The sequence below is a fragment of the Bubalus bubalis genome, chromosome 2 (genome assembly GCF_019923935.1).
Source record: "Bubalus bubalis isolate 160015118507 breed Murrah chromosome 2, NDDB_SH_1, whole genome shotgun sequence".
NCBI classification, from domain to species: domain Eukaryota; kingdom Metazoa; phylum Chordata; class Mammalia; order Artiodactyla; family Bovidae; genus Bubalus; species Bubalus bubalis.
In genome coordinates this window covers 23,670,200-23,685,133 of record NC_059158.1, presented here as the reverse complement: position 1 = coordinate 23,685,133, position 14,934 = coordinate 23,670,200, and the positions used below count along the sequence as shown (strand labels likewise).

At 46.4% G+C, this 14,934-nt stretch overlaps 1 protein-coding gene across 2 annotated transcripts; it reads right to left on the bottom strand.

The window, feature by feature from the left end:
- Positions 1-1,600: 1,600 nt before the first annotated feature.
- On the bottom strand, positions 1,601-13,472 carry TRIM15 (tripartite motif containing 15). 2 transcript variants are annotated; one of them, XM_006061615.4, is made up of 8 exons: positions 12,750-13,472; positions 12,058-12,489; positions 10,007-10,102; positions 6,216-6,446; positions 5,432-5,454; positions 4,093-4,208; positions 3,677-3,709; positions 1,601-2,626 (listed from the first exon to the last, which is right to left on the bottom strand). In XM_006061615.4, exons 2-8 carry the CDS (start codon positions 12,424-12,426, stop codon positions 2,109-2,111), a joined length of 1,386 nt encoding a protein of 461 aa, XP_006061677.3. In that variant the 5' UTR covers positions 12,427-12,489; positions 12,750-13,472; the 3' UTR covers positions 1,601-2,108. The 2 variants fall into 2 exon arrangements, with proteins under 2 accessions (XP_006061677.3, XP_044784394.2); XM_044928459.2 differs by lacking the exons at positions 3,677-3,709; positions 12,750-13,472 and having other exon boundaries at positions 12,058-12,727.
- Between the last annotated feature and the right edge of the window lie 1,462 nt (positions 13,473-14,934).

The following is a 14,934-nucleotide window of genomic DNA, read 5'->3' as shown; positions in this document are numbered from 1 at the left end:
TGACAAATGTTACAATGAGGCATGTGTTGCATATCATGAGAGGGGGATTGCAAAGAGTATTTATGGAATAATCTCATAAGTTCGTTAAAAAAAAAGTTAAATACACCTGTCTACAGAACTGGCAGTATACACAAAATGTTTAACCAGGGTTTTATGAGATGTGATAAGAGGAAGTGAGGACAGTGGGACTTTTCACTCTGAAAATATTTGAATCTTTTAAAAACCAGGAGTATATATTGATACAGCTTTTATAATAAACATTAGGTAATACAACTGAGGCAGAAATTGCTAGACAGTATAAGGCTTTGAGACCTCAATTCATTTTTATTAAATTCAATTTTTCTCTTCTTAAGTAAGCATCTCACTCAATTTTCAGGCATTCAGAGGAATGCCTCCCTGGTCTGGAGGGTCATAAAACATTCAGACCCAGGACAAGACAATCATTAACTGCTGTCCAGTTTATCAAGGAGAAAAACTCCAGGTAGACAATTAGCTACAATTAGCTCCTAAACAGACATCTAGTCCCTAACTAATGATCTGGGGTCTTGAGAAAGGGTCAAGGGATGGCATTACAATGTCTGGAGAAACTGAGAAACTGGGGGATCCAAGAAAACCATAAATTGACAAACTGGACATTGAGACATTTAAACTAGTTGGTCAAAAAAAGACATATATTAAAGTCATGAGCCAACCAAAAATGTACAGATCAATACTAGTAAAGATAAAAAACTGCTGTAATCCCTGCCTTTTGGGGCCTCTTCATCCCCTCTCAGTGTCTATACTGAGGGCTTTGTATCTCTATCTTCTAAAATAAACTTTGCCTGTGTGAGTGTTCGCAAGTTAGCAGAATTCATTCTTCGGCTCTGTGAAAAGAACTCAGGTTTCATGTTTCACTACTACTAGTACCAGGTTGGACTATCAAACAATTTGATTTTTTTCTGGGTTAGACACAGAGTGGTTCTGCCTGTGATGACAGAAGAGCCTCGGATTTGCTTCTTTTGTATCAAGGACTTATATTACTCTACTGAAATTGGTGGTAATTATTCACATCGCAATGATTCATATTACAGTTTTGTAATGCAGTTCACATAGGGTACAAGCACGTGGAGTATCTTGAAAACATCTGACCCCATAGTTCAGGAACAGGGCTCATAGGATACAAAAGGTAATCTTGTACATAGATTTCTACTAGAGAGACCCTGATAGGGGAAGAAGGTAGATTTTTTTTCCAGGGTTGGGATGGGAAGATGGAAATATAAGTGTTAAACTTGAAAGGAGAGAACTAGAATCAGAAAGTATAGTCGAGGTGGTGATGGTGGTAGTGTGTGAATCATCATGATTCTTACAGAGATTCATACTTTGTGAACTTACTTGAATGTGTAGTCAGATTCTGTGTCCAATAACAACAGTAACAATAATAAATGTTTAAGAGATGAGTTGGAACTGAACACAAGCCTCCTCTTATTGAACAGTAAGGTCTGGCTAGCCTGCCCTCAGGCAAGTCCTGAGTAAAAGGGACAGGATATGTACTGGTCACAGAGATTCCACTGGCCTTTCTGTCCACCCCAGCAGCACTGATTAGACACACAGGACGCAGGAGTCTGGGTGGGTTGCACACTTTATTAGGACATACTCTACAAGAGAAAGGACCAGAAAGAAAGGGGACCTGGGTCCACTTGGGGCTGGATGAAGAGACTAAGATCGGAGAGACGAAAGCATCTCCATGTGTATGTCCAAAAAAAACCAGTCAACTGGATACATTAATGCAAGCTCCACACAGTTCTGGCTTTTCCCATGATAGTTATTTCGAAACTTTAAAAAGTTTTATTTTAGTGCCCCCCCCCAAACCAAAAAAAAAAAAACCACTGACTACTCAACTTTGGTGTCCTGGTGGCAACCTGCCTGTCTCTGGTTCTTCCCTAGGGACTGCACAGAAGGCAGGAGCGTCAGCAGGGTGACCAGGGACTTCTGAGAGTTGAAAGACATACGATAAATAAAATGAAAAAAATTACAAAACTATAGGGACTTGGAGATCCCATGTCCTAACGAATCGTCCAAGGGTCGGCGCTGGATCCCCGGGCGCCGCACTGCCCATCGGAAGGCCTGCTTCAGCCTTTTAAGGTAAGGCAGGAACCCTTTTTCCAGACAGCGAAGAAGGGAAAGACTTTGCCGGAGAAGGAGGCGGTGAAGGTGAAGATGGGCGCCTGGGTGTCGGCGTCCAGCAGGGCCACGCGCCCCGCCTCGTAGTCCAGGGCGACGCCCACGTGGTGAGGGATGTCGCTCAGCGGCAGGTCGGTCCCCGGGGAGGTGCTGGCCCAGCACTGCTGGTGGGAGAGGACCACCGCCCAGACGCCCTCCTCGGCGCTCAGGCCCTGCTCCCCCTTCCTCCTCACCTCCTCCCCGACCACCCCCACCGTGCATCCGCCGCCGTCCCCCAGCTGCACCTCCACCTGCCAGCGATGGCGCCCCGAGGAGAAGCCGGGGGACCCCAGCACCACCGGGAGACCCTGGAAGCGCAGGGGGCTGTCGGGCAGGTTCTGTTTCTGCCGGGTGTACCTCACAGACTTCCTGTCCTCGGAGAGGACCAGGCTCCGGCTAGCGGTCTGAGGGTCCAGAGTGACGACCCCTATTGGGAGGAAGGCGTGCACATCAGAACTGGCGGCTCCGAAAATGCCCCTAGAGCAAGCGCTGTGAGTGGGAGGTACAAAGAGCATCCGCCTTGTGCAGCCTGTCATTGTCCCGCTTCTCAGAACCTCAGTTTTGTTCCAGGAGGCAGAGGATGACATCTATACCTGACCGGCAAGGGGTGCTGCAAGGCTTTGCTTCTCAAAGTGGGGTCCATGAATCAGGACCATCACTTGCCTGGGAGCTTGTTAGAAACGCAGAATCTTGGGCCCTAACGCAGACCTACTGCATCAGAATCTGCATTTTAGAAAGACCCCCCCAGTCGAGTTTTCTACAAGTTAAATTTGAGAAGCAGAATAAGGTGATGCTTTTGGAAACAGTTTCTCAATTAAGCACCAATTTAAAGGTCATGTCTGACTCTTCGTGATCGTCATGTCTGACTCTTCGTGACCCCATGGATTGTAGTCCACCAGGCTCCTCTGTCCATGGAATTTTCCAGGCAAGAATACTGGAGTGGGTTGCCATTCCTTTCTCCAGGGGATCTTCCCATCCCAGGGATTGAACCTGGGTCTCCTGCATTGCAGGTGAACTCTTTGCCATCTGGATCACCAGGGAAGCTTAAAAGTAAATGCTATTTAAAGAATTGAACAGTATTTGTCCAGGTCAATAAAGAGTCTAGGACAAATTTGGGCAAAAAGACCAAGCATTTGATAAGTATTTTAGATAAATAATATGTATGTGTAATCTAACACTAATTGAGCACTTACTATGTGCCAGGTATTATACTAAGTTTACTAATACACAAATTCATTTACCTTCAACTACTTATGGGATGGGTACTATTATATTAATTATAATAGTACAAAGAGGGACAAAGAAGCTTAATGACTTGCCAGTGTCTCATAACTAGCAAAAGCTAGAACAGAGAATCCAAGCAACCAGGCTCCAGAGTTCGTATGTTTAATTGTTCTGTCCTTCTGTCTTGGAGTGGATGGATGAGTGCACGAAGGGATAAATGAAAAAATGGCTCCCAAGGCCCCCAAGTGTTTACCTGATTCTGTTTCCAGATGATGCACCAGATTTTCTGAGGGAAGCAAAAATAGAAAGACCTGCAACTTATTACTTCTTATAGGCCTTATTATTATTAGATTTATAGGACTTATTAGTTCTTATTTCAAATAAATAAGCGCAGTGTGTCCTGGGAACAATGTGAGGACAGGGACAGAAGAAAGGGAGCTTCTGCTGTGAGAGAGATGATGTCCTCACCTTCCTGACTCTGCCGTGCCCATCCTTGGGGAGAGGAGATGCTCAAAGGAATGGTCTCTCTGGGCAGAGTAGGATCACTAAGGGAAGGCTTAAGGGATGGGAGATGCCTTGAGCCAGGTTGGGAAGGTGAAGATGGAGCTTCATGGAAGGCAGATGGGAAACTGATGGGAATGGGGGAAGTTGCTGTCCCCTTTCACTTACCAGAGAACGCCCTCATCATCTCTGGGAGGGTGAGTATTTTCCTGTGGAGATCGCGGATCTTTTTGACAAGGTCAGGAGAAATGGCCTCTGGACTCACAAAAGTCTTCATCTCACACCTGCAGACAAGTTGGTAACCAGTTAGGTTCTAATTCCAAAAATAATGTTTGGGTCATTCAGACCCAATGAGGCTAAAATCTGACTCAAGAATCTTGGCATCTGTGGTGAATAATTAGATTGAGTGACATCTCTTATCTTTGCTGGAAATGTGGAGTTACTAAAGCAAGAAGCGTTTCAGCTAGACCTAAGAGGAACTAATGGTAACCACTTCTCAGGAATTAGATACAGGTGCTTTAAGAGAATGTACTCCTGGGGACCAAAAGAGAAAAGATCACCACCCCTATTAGCCTCTAGAGGGCGGTACAGTGCCATTTGAAAAACAGCCTTAAACAATCTAATTTGCATGATGTCTGGTACAAAGGGAAAGGGGTTGAAAAGGGATGAAAAAAGGAGATGAAAGAAATCCTACACCGCAGTGAGAAAGCCCTCAATGCTGGTTCCGGTTGTCTTTGCTTGTCAGTCTCTGTGTGACTGACAAGCACTTCTCTAGGTCTTAGCTTCTTCATCAGACCTGAAGACCTCAGAAAAACTCTTCTAGATCTAGATCTCCGACACTCTTTGGAAATATGTTTAGAGAACTTCCTGATTCATGGGCACCTGGGTTCAGCTCCCCTACACACACATGGGCAACAATATATGAGGACTCTTCCTTAGTCACTGTGTCTTAAGTTGAGTGGGAAAAATGATTGAAAGAATAGACTGGTCTTCCTGTTTTGTGCTTCTCATATTCTGTACTAAATATTTCCCCTTTGACTGACATTTTACATGGTGTTAAATACTGACTCAAACACTAATAATTCAGTAATTAAATAAGATGTTCCTGGATCAGTTCAACATAATTATTATTTAATTTTTAAAATTATTACTATTTTGGCCGTGCCACATGGCTTGTGGGGTTTTAGTTTCCCTATTAGCCATTGAACCCAGGCCCTAGACAGTGAGATCATGGAGTTCTATGCCAGGGAATTCCCCATGATTATTATTTATAACTTCACTTCTAAGGTAGAAGAAAATGTGTCCCCAATACCAGTTTAAAAAGGAGCCTTAGCATACAGATCTGAGTAAATTGGGGCTGTTTATGTGTGAGAGGATGACAGAGTGTGTCTGTCGAAGTGCTTTTGCTTCTCTGGGTAACCACATGTAGGTGCAAGGTGTAGGAGCCTGCACCTTCAGTCCCACAGTGCATGCCTACCCCCCTTCAGTCTGGGAGAGTGGGGCCTACCTGCTCTGGTTGACTCTGACATCCTACAAAAGAAAAAAAAAAATGCACTTAGTTTCCATACATCCTTCCCATCAGGGCTTCTGTACATCCTTTCTTCCTTTTCATATCAGCTCAAAACTCTGCCCTCCAGAGAGCTGATCTGTTTAATCACCTACTCATAGACTGCTCATTTGCATCATGCTTCCTTACTCATGTGGGACTCTGTTGTCAGTTCATTAGCTGGTTCCTCTGTCTCAGCCTCATCCTAGGAGTGTGTTCTGCCTCCAACCATTAGGAGATGGTGGAGAGCAGGGACCAGGCCTTGAGTTACCAGCCAGAAGATATGAAACAGGATAATGTAGTGATAATCACAACAGGAACTGTTTTCTGGGTCCTTTCAGTGAGCCAGGGACTATGGTAAGCATTTTGCATGAAAATTTTTTTTATGGTCTTTGCAACAACCCCCTGAGGGAGGTACTATTATCTCCCCATGTTTAGAGAGGTTGTGAGATTTTCCAGTGTCACAGCTGGCAGAGCTGACTGACACTGAAGCCCAAGCCCATCAGACTCCAAAGCCTTTGGCATGACCACCGTATGTGACATGGGAAAGTCATCCAGCTCTTCTGAGACTTCATCTCTGTAACCTCCCTGGGCCAAAGGAACCCAATAACCATCAGTCCCTCTCATTACACATCATCTCCGCTTCCCTTTCCTGTCTCTCTCCAGCATCTTCCAGCCCCCAGCATGATGTCCCCTTCCTGTGGGCTCCCTCTCCTATCCCATGAGCTGCTGGGGTGTCTCTCACTTGCAGAAGCTCGCTTGCTGGCTGCTGACACTTCTCCTCCAGCTCCTTGACCTGGGCTCCCAGCCGGGCCACTTCCTCAGAGAGTTTGGAGAGATACTCCTCCCTCTCCTTCCATATCTGCCGCTCCAGCTCCGTCAGCCTGGCCAGCAGGAGGCGCTGCTGTTTCCCCAGCTCCTGCTGCAGCCTCTCAAAAGCCGCTTCCACCTGCTGCTTCTTGCTTTCAATCTGAGTCTGCAAGGGGTAGAAAGACAGGCATGGTTAGGGAGAAACTCACAGAGCTGGGTTCCCGGAGCCTCATCTATATCCTTACTGTTGATTAAAAGGGACAGGGAGAAAGTAGTTCCAAGATTCATCCTCCCAAATAATATTATGGTATTAATACAAGTAGGTAGGTGTCAGGATAAACTTACCAAGGATGAGAATCATGCTCTCACTCACCTTGCTGCTGCTAAGTCGCTTCAGTCGTGTCCGACTCTGTGTGACCCCATAGACGGCAGCCCATCAGGCTCCGCCGTCTCCGGGATTCTCCAGGCAAGAACACTGGAGTGGGCTGCCATTTCCTTCTCCAATGCATGTAAGTGAAAAGTGAAAGCGAAGTCGCTCAGTCGTGCCCGACTCCTAGCGACCCCATGGACTGCAGCCTACCAGGCTCCTCCATCTATGGGATTTTCCAGGCAAGAGCACTGGAGTGGGGTGCCATTGCCTTCTCTGTCATCTCACCTTAGGGATTCTAATAATAATGCACATCATGCTCTCAGAGCCAGGATTTTCAAACATACTTCCACATCTGCAATACCATCCTAACCCTCCCATACCATCTCTAGAGTCAGGTGGAGATGATCTCTTAGAGAGCAACTGAAGCTAGAGGAGGCTGTGATTAGAGCACAACTTATGAGAAGAGAGGCCTTCCCTACTGGCACCAGTGGTAAAGAATCCACCTGCAATGCAGGAAACACAGCAGACACATGTTTGATCCTTGGGTCGGGAAGATCCCTTGGAGAAGGAAATGGCAACCCACTCCAGTATTCTTGCTGTGAAAATCCCACGGACAGAGAAGCCTGGTGGGCTACAGTTCATGGGGTCGTGTCCATGACTGAACATGCACGCACTGTATGAGAGAATGGTGTGGCGTTGGTCTTAGTCACCGAGGTCGCCATCTATAGGACATGTTTTGATGGGAGTTCAGGGATGCTGGAGATCTTCCTGTCCCCAAACTCTCTCTCCTTGGTCAGAGATTCCACAGTGTGGATTTCCTCCTGGAGAACTTTGTAGCACAAGAAAAGAGATGGGAGGGAGCCAGATACCGCCACACCATCAGCCCACTGTCTTTGGGGTCAGCCTTGTGATCAGTCCTAGCATGCAGACACTGGCATACATTTTCTGGCCCCAAGCTTCCTATATGAAGGCAATGCTTTCAGGTAGACAGACTGTAATGGGAAGACCAATGGATTAAGGGTTAAGAGAAACAGGTTTTAGTCATTTCATCATGAACTTGGACTTTGCCATGTGGCCTTGGGAGCATCACTTTTCTGGACATGAAATTTCTGCTCTGAAAAATAATGGCTGGCAAGACGGATCTTGGATTAGAAGATGCCAGAACCACTTCTAGCTCTGATATTTTGGGATTCCTCAGCCTTGACCCCAAATGCCCTTCTGCAGAAGCAGAGGCAGAGGCAAGTCAGGGAGGTGAATAAGAACAGTCTGCCCATTATTCCCAGCCAGGCAACGGACACAGACAACAAGCTGCCCCAGAGTCTGCTATGAAAACCCCTAAATGGGGATTTCCAAGTGGGAGAAATGGGTAAACTTTTTGTTTAAATAAAGTGAGTTTTAAAAACAAATAAACACAATGTGTTAAATAACTTTATTCTAAAGTTTGACTAGTCAGGTAGACTTATGAAAAGCATTTTTGAGCACTTATCAGGATATGGACATAATTTTCAAATACTACAGAATATTATTTTAATATTGCAAGGTTTTAGGCCTAAAAATGTATCATTAACTTTATGAAATCCTGCAGCAGAAATCCTATAGGTCATATTTTCTCAGCACTTGGAATGACAATAAAAATATTAGTTAATATATAACTAATAAGTACTATATAGCTGCAAGAAAATTGAATTTAGGATCATTTTAAATAGCTACTGGATTAAATAACAAATCCAAACTGATATTACTTTTGCAGAATCAAAGGAGTGCTAAGGAGAAAGCATTGAGACTAGAGATAAAAGACTAAATTCACCTAATTCTACCAAAACTACCTTAATGTCACAGGAAACAATGTATACATTGGTCAAAACATCATGTTGCCTACCTTAAGCATATGAATTTTTATTTCTCAAGTATACCTTAATAAAACATGGGGTGGAAGGAGAAAATGCACCCTTAAAAGAAAGAAAAGAAAAATAGAAATTCTGGCCATGTACATGCCTTATTCATTAAAGTGGAGGATTATCACATCAGAAATTTGTGCAAGCCATAAAAACACTTTCAAGTATTAAGAAAATAATTACAGGGCTTCCCCAGTGGTCCAGTGGTTGGAAGTCTGCCTGCCAATGCAGGGGACATGGGTTCAGTCCCTGGTCGGGGAGGATCCTACATGCCACAGTGCAACTAAGCCCATGCTCTACAACAAGGGAAACCACTGCAAAGAGAAGTCCACACACTGAAACTAGAGGGCAGCCCCCGACCACCGCAACTAGAGAAAACCCGTGCACAGCAACGAAGACCCAGTGCAGCCAAAAATAAATATATAGAAAATAATTACACTCTACAAATAATGTTATTATATGATATATGGGGTGGGGTGTTCTAAATGAAGACAATCAGGATTTCTTATGAGACGCTGTTCTGCCACAAGTGTCTCTGTGAGACATTTCATTCGTGGATGCTAGGTGGATATTTGATGATTTAGAACAAAATTATACTTATTCCCAAAAGCTGTCTAATGCAGACAACCAAAAATTCTCAAAGGTTACAAGAATCCTTAAAATGTCCAACGGAGCTGATGGGAAACTTGGGGAATGTTTCAGGACCAAAAGTTATTAAGAGCAGGATCCAGAAGAGTGATCAAACTGAGAGGCCAGGGCTCCATCCAGATACTGACTGATCACATGGCCCTCACTCCCGTGTGGATCGTCCCCACCCTGCCCCCTTGGAATAAACAAAGAAAGGTGCTGACTGGAGCCACCCCAGATGTGGGACCCCCAAATGTGAGAACCACAGGAAAGTGCACAAGAAAATAAGTTACCAAGATGAAGGGTTAAAAGAACTTAAACATCACGTAACCTTCAATTAACAATAAGGTTTGCTGCTGCTGCTGCTAAGTCGCTTCAGTCGTGTCTGACTCTGTGCGACCCCATGGACTGCAGCCTACCAGGCTTCTCTGTCCATGGGATTCTCCAGGCAAGAACACTGGAGTGGGTTGCCATTTCCTTCTCCAGTGCATGAAAGTGAAAAGTGAAAGTGAAGTCGTTCAGTCGTGTCCGACTCTTTGTGACCCCATGGACTGCAGCCTACCAGGCTCCTCCATCCATGGGATTTTCCGGGCAACAGTACTGGAGTGGGGTGACATTGTCTTCTCCAACAATAAGGTTTAAAGACATGGAAAAAACAGAAAAAAGCTTAATTTGAAGGAGAAAAAAAAAGAACTGCAAAACTGTATTTGGAAAACAACCAAATAGAAAGCTCTGTGAAAACTGAGATGAAAATTAACAGGGTTAAAAATTAACAAAAAATGAGAAAAGAAAATCCCCAAAGGAGAAGACAGCCTATGGGGACATGGCCTTTACCAGGAGCACTTGGAGCTTCTGGTCTTCCCGGCTCTTCATGTCGTCAATCTCATCTCTCTCCGTGCTCAGAGCTTCCAGCCGACTCCTGAGACGGTCCTGTGGAGAGACGAATAAGCAGAAGGAGGTGGCTTAGTTCATGATTTGACTCAATTGTCTACCATGTTCCCGGCACATCGTCATGTGCTGAAGAAGTCAAAGGTAAAAAAAAAAAAAAAAGACCCAGTTCTTGTCTGTAAAAGACCACTATCAGGACTTTCCTGGTGGTCTAGTGGTTGGGACTTGGCTCTCTCACTGCCTGGCCCTGGAGTTTGATCCCCGGTTGGGCAACTAAGATCCCACAAGCCATGCTGCTCAGCTCAAAAATGGAAGGATAAAAAAAAAAAAAAAAGACCACCATGTAGAGATGGAGTCTGTCACAAGTGAATGAAATACAGACAAATGCAACAATTGAGGTGTGTACACAGTGAGATTGGTGCATAGCAGAGGGGGCAATTCTGCCTGCAGGGACAAGGGAAGATTGTAGAAAGCAGCTACCAGTTACAATGGGCCATGAAAGACAAATTTCCAGTTGGGTAAGAGAAGGGGAAGAAGGTATTTAATGCCTCTGAATTGTACACTTAAAATTTGGTAAAATGGCTTAAAAAAAAAAAATAGTGAAGCAGGCTTAGAGAGTGAACTTATGGTTGCTGGCAGAGGGAAGGGTGGGGTGAAGGGATAGTCAGGGATTTGGGGATCAATACTGATATATTTAAATATGTATAGTATATATATTTATATATATATAAAATATTTAAATATATATTATACACACTGCAATATTTAAAATGGGTAACCAACAAGGTCCTGCTGTATAGCACGTGGAACTCTGCTTAATGTTATGTGGCAGCCTGGATGGGAGGGGAGTTTGGGGAAGAATGGGTACATATATATGTGTGGCTGAGTCCCTTCACTGTTTACCTGAAACTATCACAACATTGTTAGTTGGCTATACAAAAATAATACAAAAAAATAAAAACAATACAATAAAAATACACACACACAAAAAAACCCACTAAGGGGGGGAAAAAAAAGAGTGAGGGGAGTGGAAAGCTTTCCAAGAAGAGGAAACTACTGAAAAGTATTAGAAGCAGGAAAGAGTGTTAATTTAGCAAACAGCAGGTATATAACGGTCAATCTGTCTGGACACATTGTGCCTGGAGAAGGTGGCTGACAGATAAAGGCAAGATCCTGAATGCAAGTGGCCTTGAATGCTAAAGGCATGGCCTTTCTTCAGACACAGAGTCAGGATCCACAGGATGGTTGTGAGCAGGGGAGCGACATGATGGGCTTTGCGATTTGGGAGGCTCTGCCTCGCAGCAGACTGGGGGGTGACCGGAGAGGTGAGAGTGCAGACAGCGCCCTTGGTGGAGCCTCTGTGACAGACGGGGACAGCCTGGATTCCGAGGTGGTTGTGGGGATAATGCCGAGGGAAAGATGAGAGATGGTCCTAGGGAGGCCACTTCCAGACCTGGTGGCTGGGTGACAAGAGGGACCTGAGGGGCAGATAGGAGTGGATAGTGTCCCCAGGACTAGAGGGACTATTGTACTGCCACACCCCGCTTCTCGAAAAGAAGAGCAGCGCTTGTAGGATGACCTTCCCATCCTGCCTCCTCTCTGAGCCCCAGCCATCCGGGCCTTGCTAGGTCCCATACCCAGTGTGGATCCGGGGAGACCAAGGCCACCCTGCTCATGACCTGCAGGAGGACAGCTGCTCTCTCTCCTTCCCAGTGAAGCTGTGGCTACAATGCTCTGTGCTCCATCACTGTGGGGTCCCCTCAGGGCTGGAGCTGAAGTTCTCCAAGACTGTGAACAGCTACACATCCAAATGGAAGGAACCGCGTCCCACTCAGCCTGGGGCTGCCCCAGGTCCCAGCAGCCTGGGGTTGGTCTCCTGATATGGACCATGGCCATATCCAGCCATGGCTCTTCCTGCAGCTCTCCGCTCCATCCCCTTCACCACCTCGGGACACTGTCCTGCCCCAGGTGGCCCGAGCTGACCCCACGCCTCTTACCCGGTAAGGCTGGATGGCCTCGTCCAGGAAGCCCACGACGTGGGCCTGGTGCGAGGGACCCTCCCGGCAGAACACGCAGAGGAACTCGGCATCATTCTCGCAGAAGAAGTAGATCTTCTCGCCGTGCTCCTCGCAGTAAGTCTCCCCGAGAGGGCCCAGGGGCACGGGGGCCAGGAGGGTCTCGCTTGGCTCCTTCTCCTCGCAGACGGCACAGAGAAGGACCCTGCCGGAGGGCTGGGCCCCCATCTGGGAGGGTGGAGGAAGGCACAGCCGGCAGAAGGTGTGTCCGCAGGCGGTGGTCACTGCATCCTCCAGGGGCCCTTTGCACTTGGAACAGATGGCCCCTTTGTGGGAGGGGGTCGTGGGCATCACGGTGTCTTCCCCAGCCCGTCCTCTCAGGCCTCTGCCTCAGTCCACATGAACCCTCTTTCCCTGAAATTGAATCACTTTACATGAGTCACAGAGGAAAGGAATGGGAGGCTGAGAGAGGGGAAGGCAGGGACAGTCCGGACAGAAAAGCCACCTGGCTCCACCTCTTGTGCTTCCCAGAGTCCTGGCCACCACTTATCAGCTGAGTGGGTTCAAACTCCAGGGCATCTCGAATTACCCAGCATTCCCCAACAGCGGCCCCGGCAGCCCGTTCTCTCCTAATCCTAGTCCTTCCGGCCCCTGGGGTGGGGAACAGAACACACCATGAGGTCACAGGGAGATGGGGTTTCCTGGAATCCTTCCCTTGACCGTGTGGGGTGGGCAGAGTTGGGGAGGAGACCTTGCTTCCTGTCCGGCTGAGCAGGTGGGAGCCATAAACTTCAGGCCCTGAGGTGTGCACACAGCGGCAAAGTCCAGCTGGAGTAGGAGTGCTCACTTCCGGGAGATTGTTCCGGGGGCTCTGCTCAATGCTGCAGGTGTGATGATCGCCCACCAGGACCCCTCCTCTGTACTTCCATTTTAGCTTTTAACTGCAGCAAGGAGAAGGCAAGAAAGCATAACACAAGTGATCTGTGTTGATACAATTTAGAAAACTCAATTAATAAAAAAAAAAGATAAACAGGTTCAACCACATTTATCTAAGGCTTAGTATTTTCATATTATTACATCCAATCTGATAACAGCCCTTGAGGGCAGGTGATGATTATAGGAAATGAAAAGCAAAAGGTAAAGTGACCTTTCCTGAGTCACAGAGCTAGAAAGCTGCAAGGCTGAAGTCAACTCAAGTCTCTTGGCTTCTAGCCGCGTGCCCTTCCTGAACTCCCAGCCAGGACAAGGGGATCAGACAGTCATGGGTCTTCATCCGCTCACATGCATCTGTGTATAAAACCAAGGAAAACACCTCCCATAACCCCACTGGAGATCAGTCCTCCACCCTGTCTCACTCCCTTTCCACTCCAGCTACTTTGTGTATCGACTTCCCTTCCCCCCACCTACACCCTCTGCCCTCAAGAGTTCAGTCCCTGGAGCTGCACTGTCCAGCACAAGAGCCTCCAAATGCCCAAGGCTGCTGGGCATTGAATGTGGCCAGTCCCAACTGAAAGGTGCCATACGTGTAAAATACGCCCTGATTTCAGACTTTGTTGTTGTTTGCTTGCTCAGTCGTGTCCAACTCTTTGCAGCCCCATGGACTGTAGGCCGCCAGGCTCCTCTGTCCATGGAATTCTCCAGGCAAGAACACTAGAGTGGGTTGCCATGCCCTTCTCCAGGGGATCTTCACGACCCAGGGATGGAACCCATGCATTGGCAGGTGGATTCTTTACCACTGAGCCACCAGCGAAGCCCCTTCAAAGACTTTAGCACCAAATAAGAAGAATGTAAAATGTCTCATGACTAATTTTTTCTACTGATTACACACATTGGTACTATTTGGGGCTAAATATTAGTTTCCTGTCACCCTGCTTGTTTAATCTATATGCTGAGCACATCATGAGAACCGCTAGGCTGGATGAGTTACAAGCAATGGAATCAAAATAGGCAGGAGAAACATCAACAACCTCAGATATGTGGATGACAACACTCTAATGGCAGAAAGTGAAGGGGAACTAAAGAGTCTCTTGATGAGGATGAAGGAGAAGAGTGGAAGAGCTGGCTTAAGACTAAATATTAAAAAAAAGATCATGGCATCCAGCACCATTACTGCATGGCAGATGGAAAGGGAAAAGTGGAAGTAGTGAGTGACAGATTTCTTCTTGGGCTCCAAAATCACTGTGGATGGTGACTGCAGCCTTGAAATCAGAAGATGACTGCTTCTTGGCAGGAACGTGATTACAAACCTAGTCAGTGTGTTGAAAAGCAGAGGCATTACTCTGCAGACAAAGGTCTGTATAGTCAAAGCTATGGTCTTTCCAGTGGTCACGTACAGTTGTGAGAATTGGACCGTAATAAAGGCAGAACGCCAAAGAATTGATGCCTTTGAACTGTGGTGCTAGAGAAGACTCCTTTAAGTCCCTTGGACAGCAAGAAGATCAAACCAGTCAATCTTAATGGAGATCAACCCTGAATATTCACTGAAAGAATTGATACTGAAGCTGAAGCTCTAGTATTTTGGTCATCTGATGTGAACACGCAACTCATTAGAAAAGTCCCTAGTGCTGGGAAAGATGGAGGGCAGAAGGAGAAGAAGGTGTCAGAGGATGAGATGGCTGGACGGCATCACTGATGCAATGAACATGAACTTGGGCAAACTCCAGGAGACGGTGAGGGACAGGGAGGCTTGGCGTGCTGCAGTCTAAGAGTCGGACACGACTGAGTGAAGGAACAACAACAATGATTAGTTTCACTTATAAAAAAATATGGCTACTGGAACTTAAAATTGCATGTGTGGCTCACATGGTATTTCTGTTGGACAGCATGGCTCTGAGACTCACAAATCTGAGTGAAAATTAT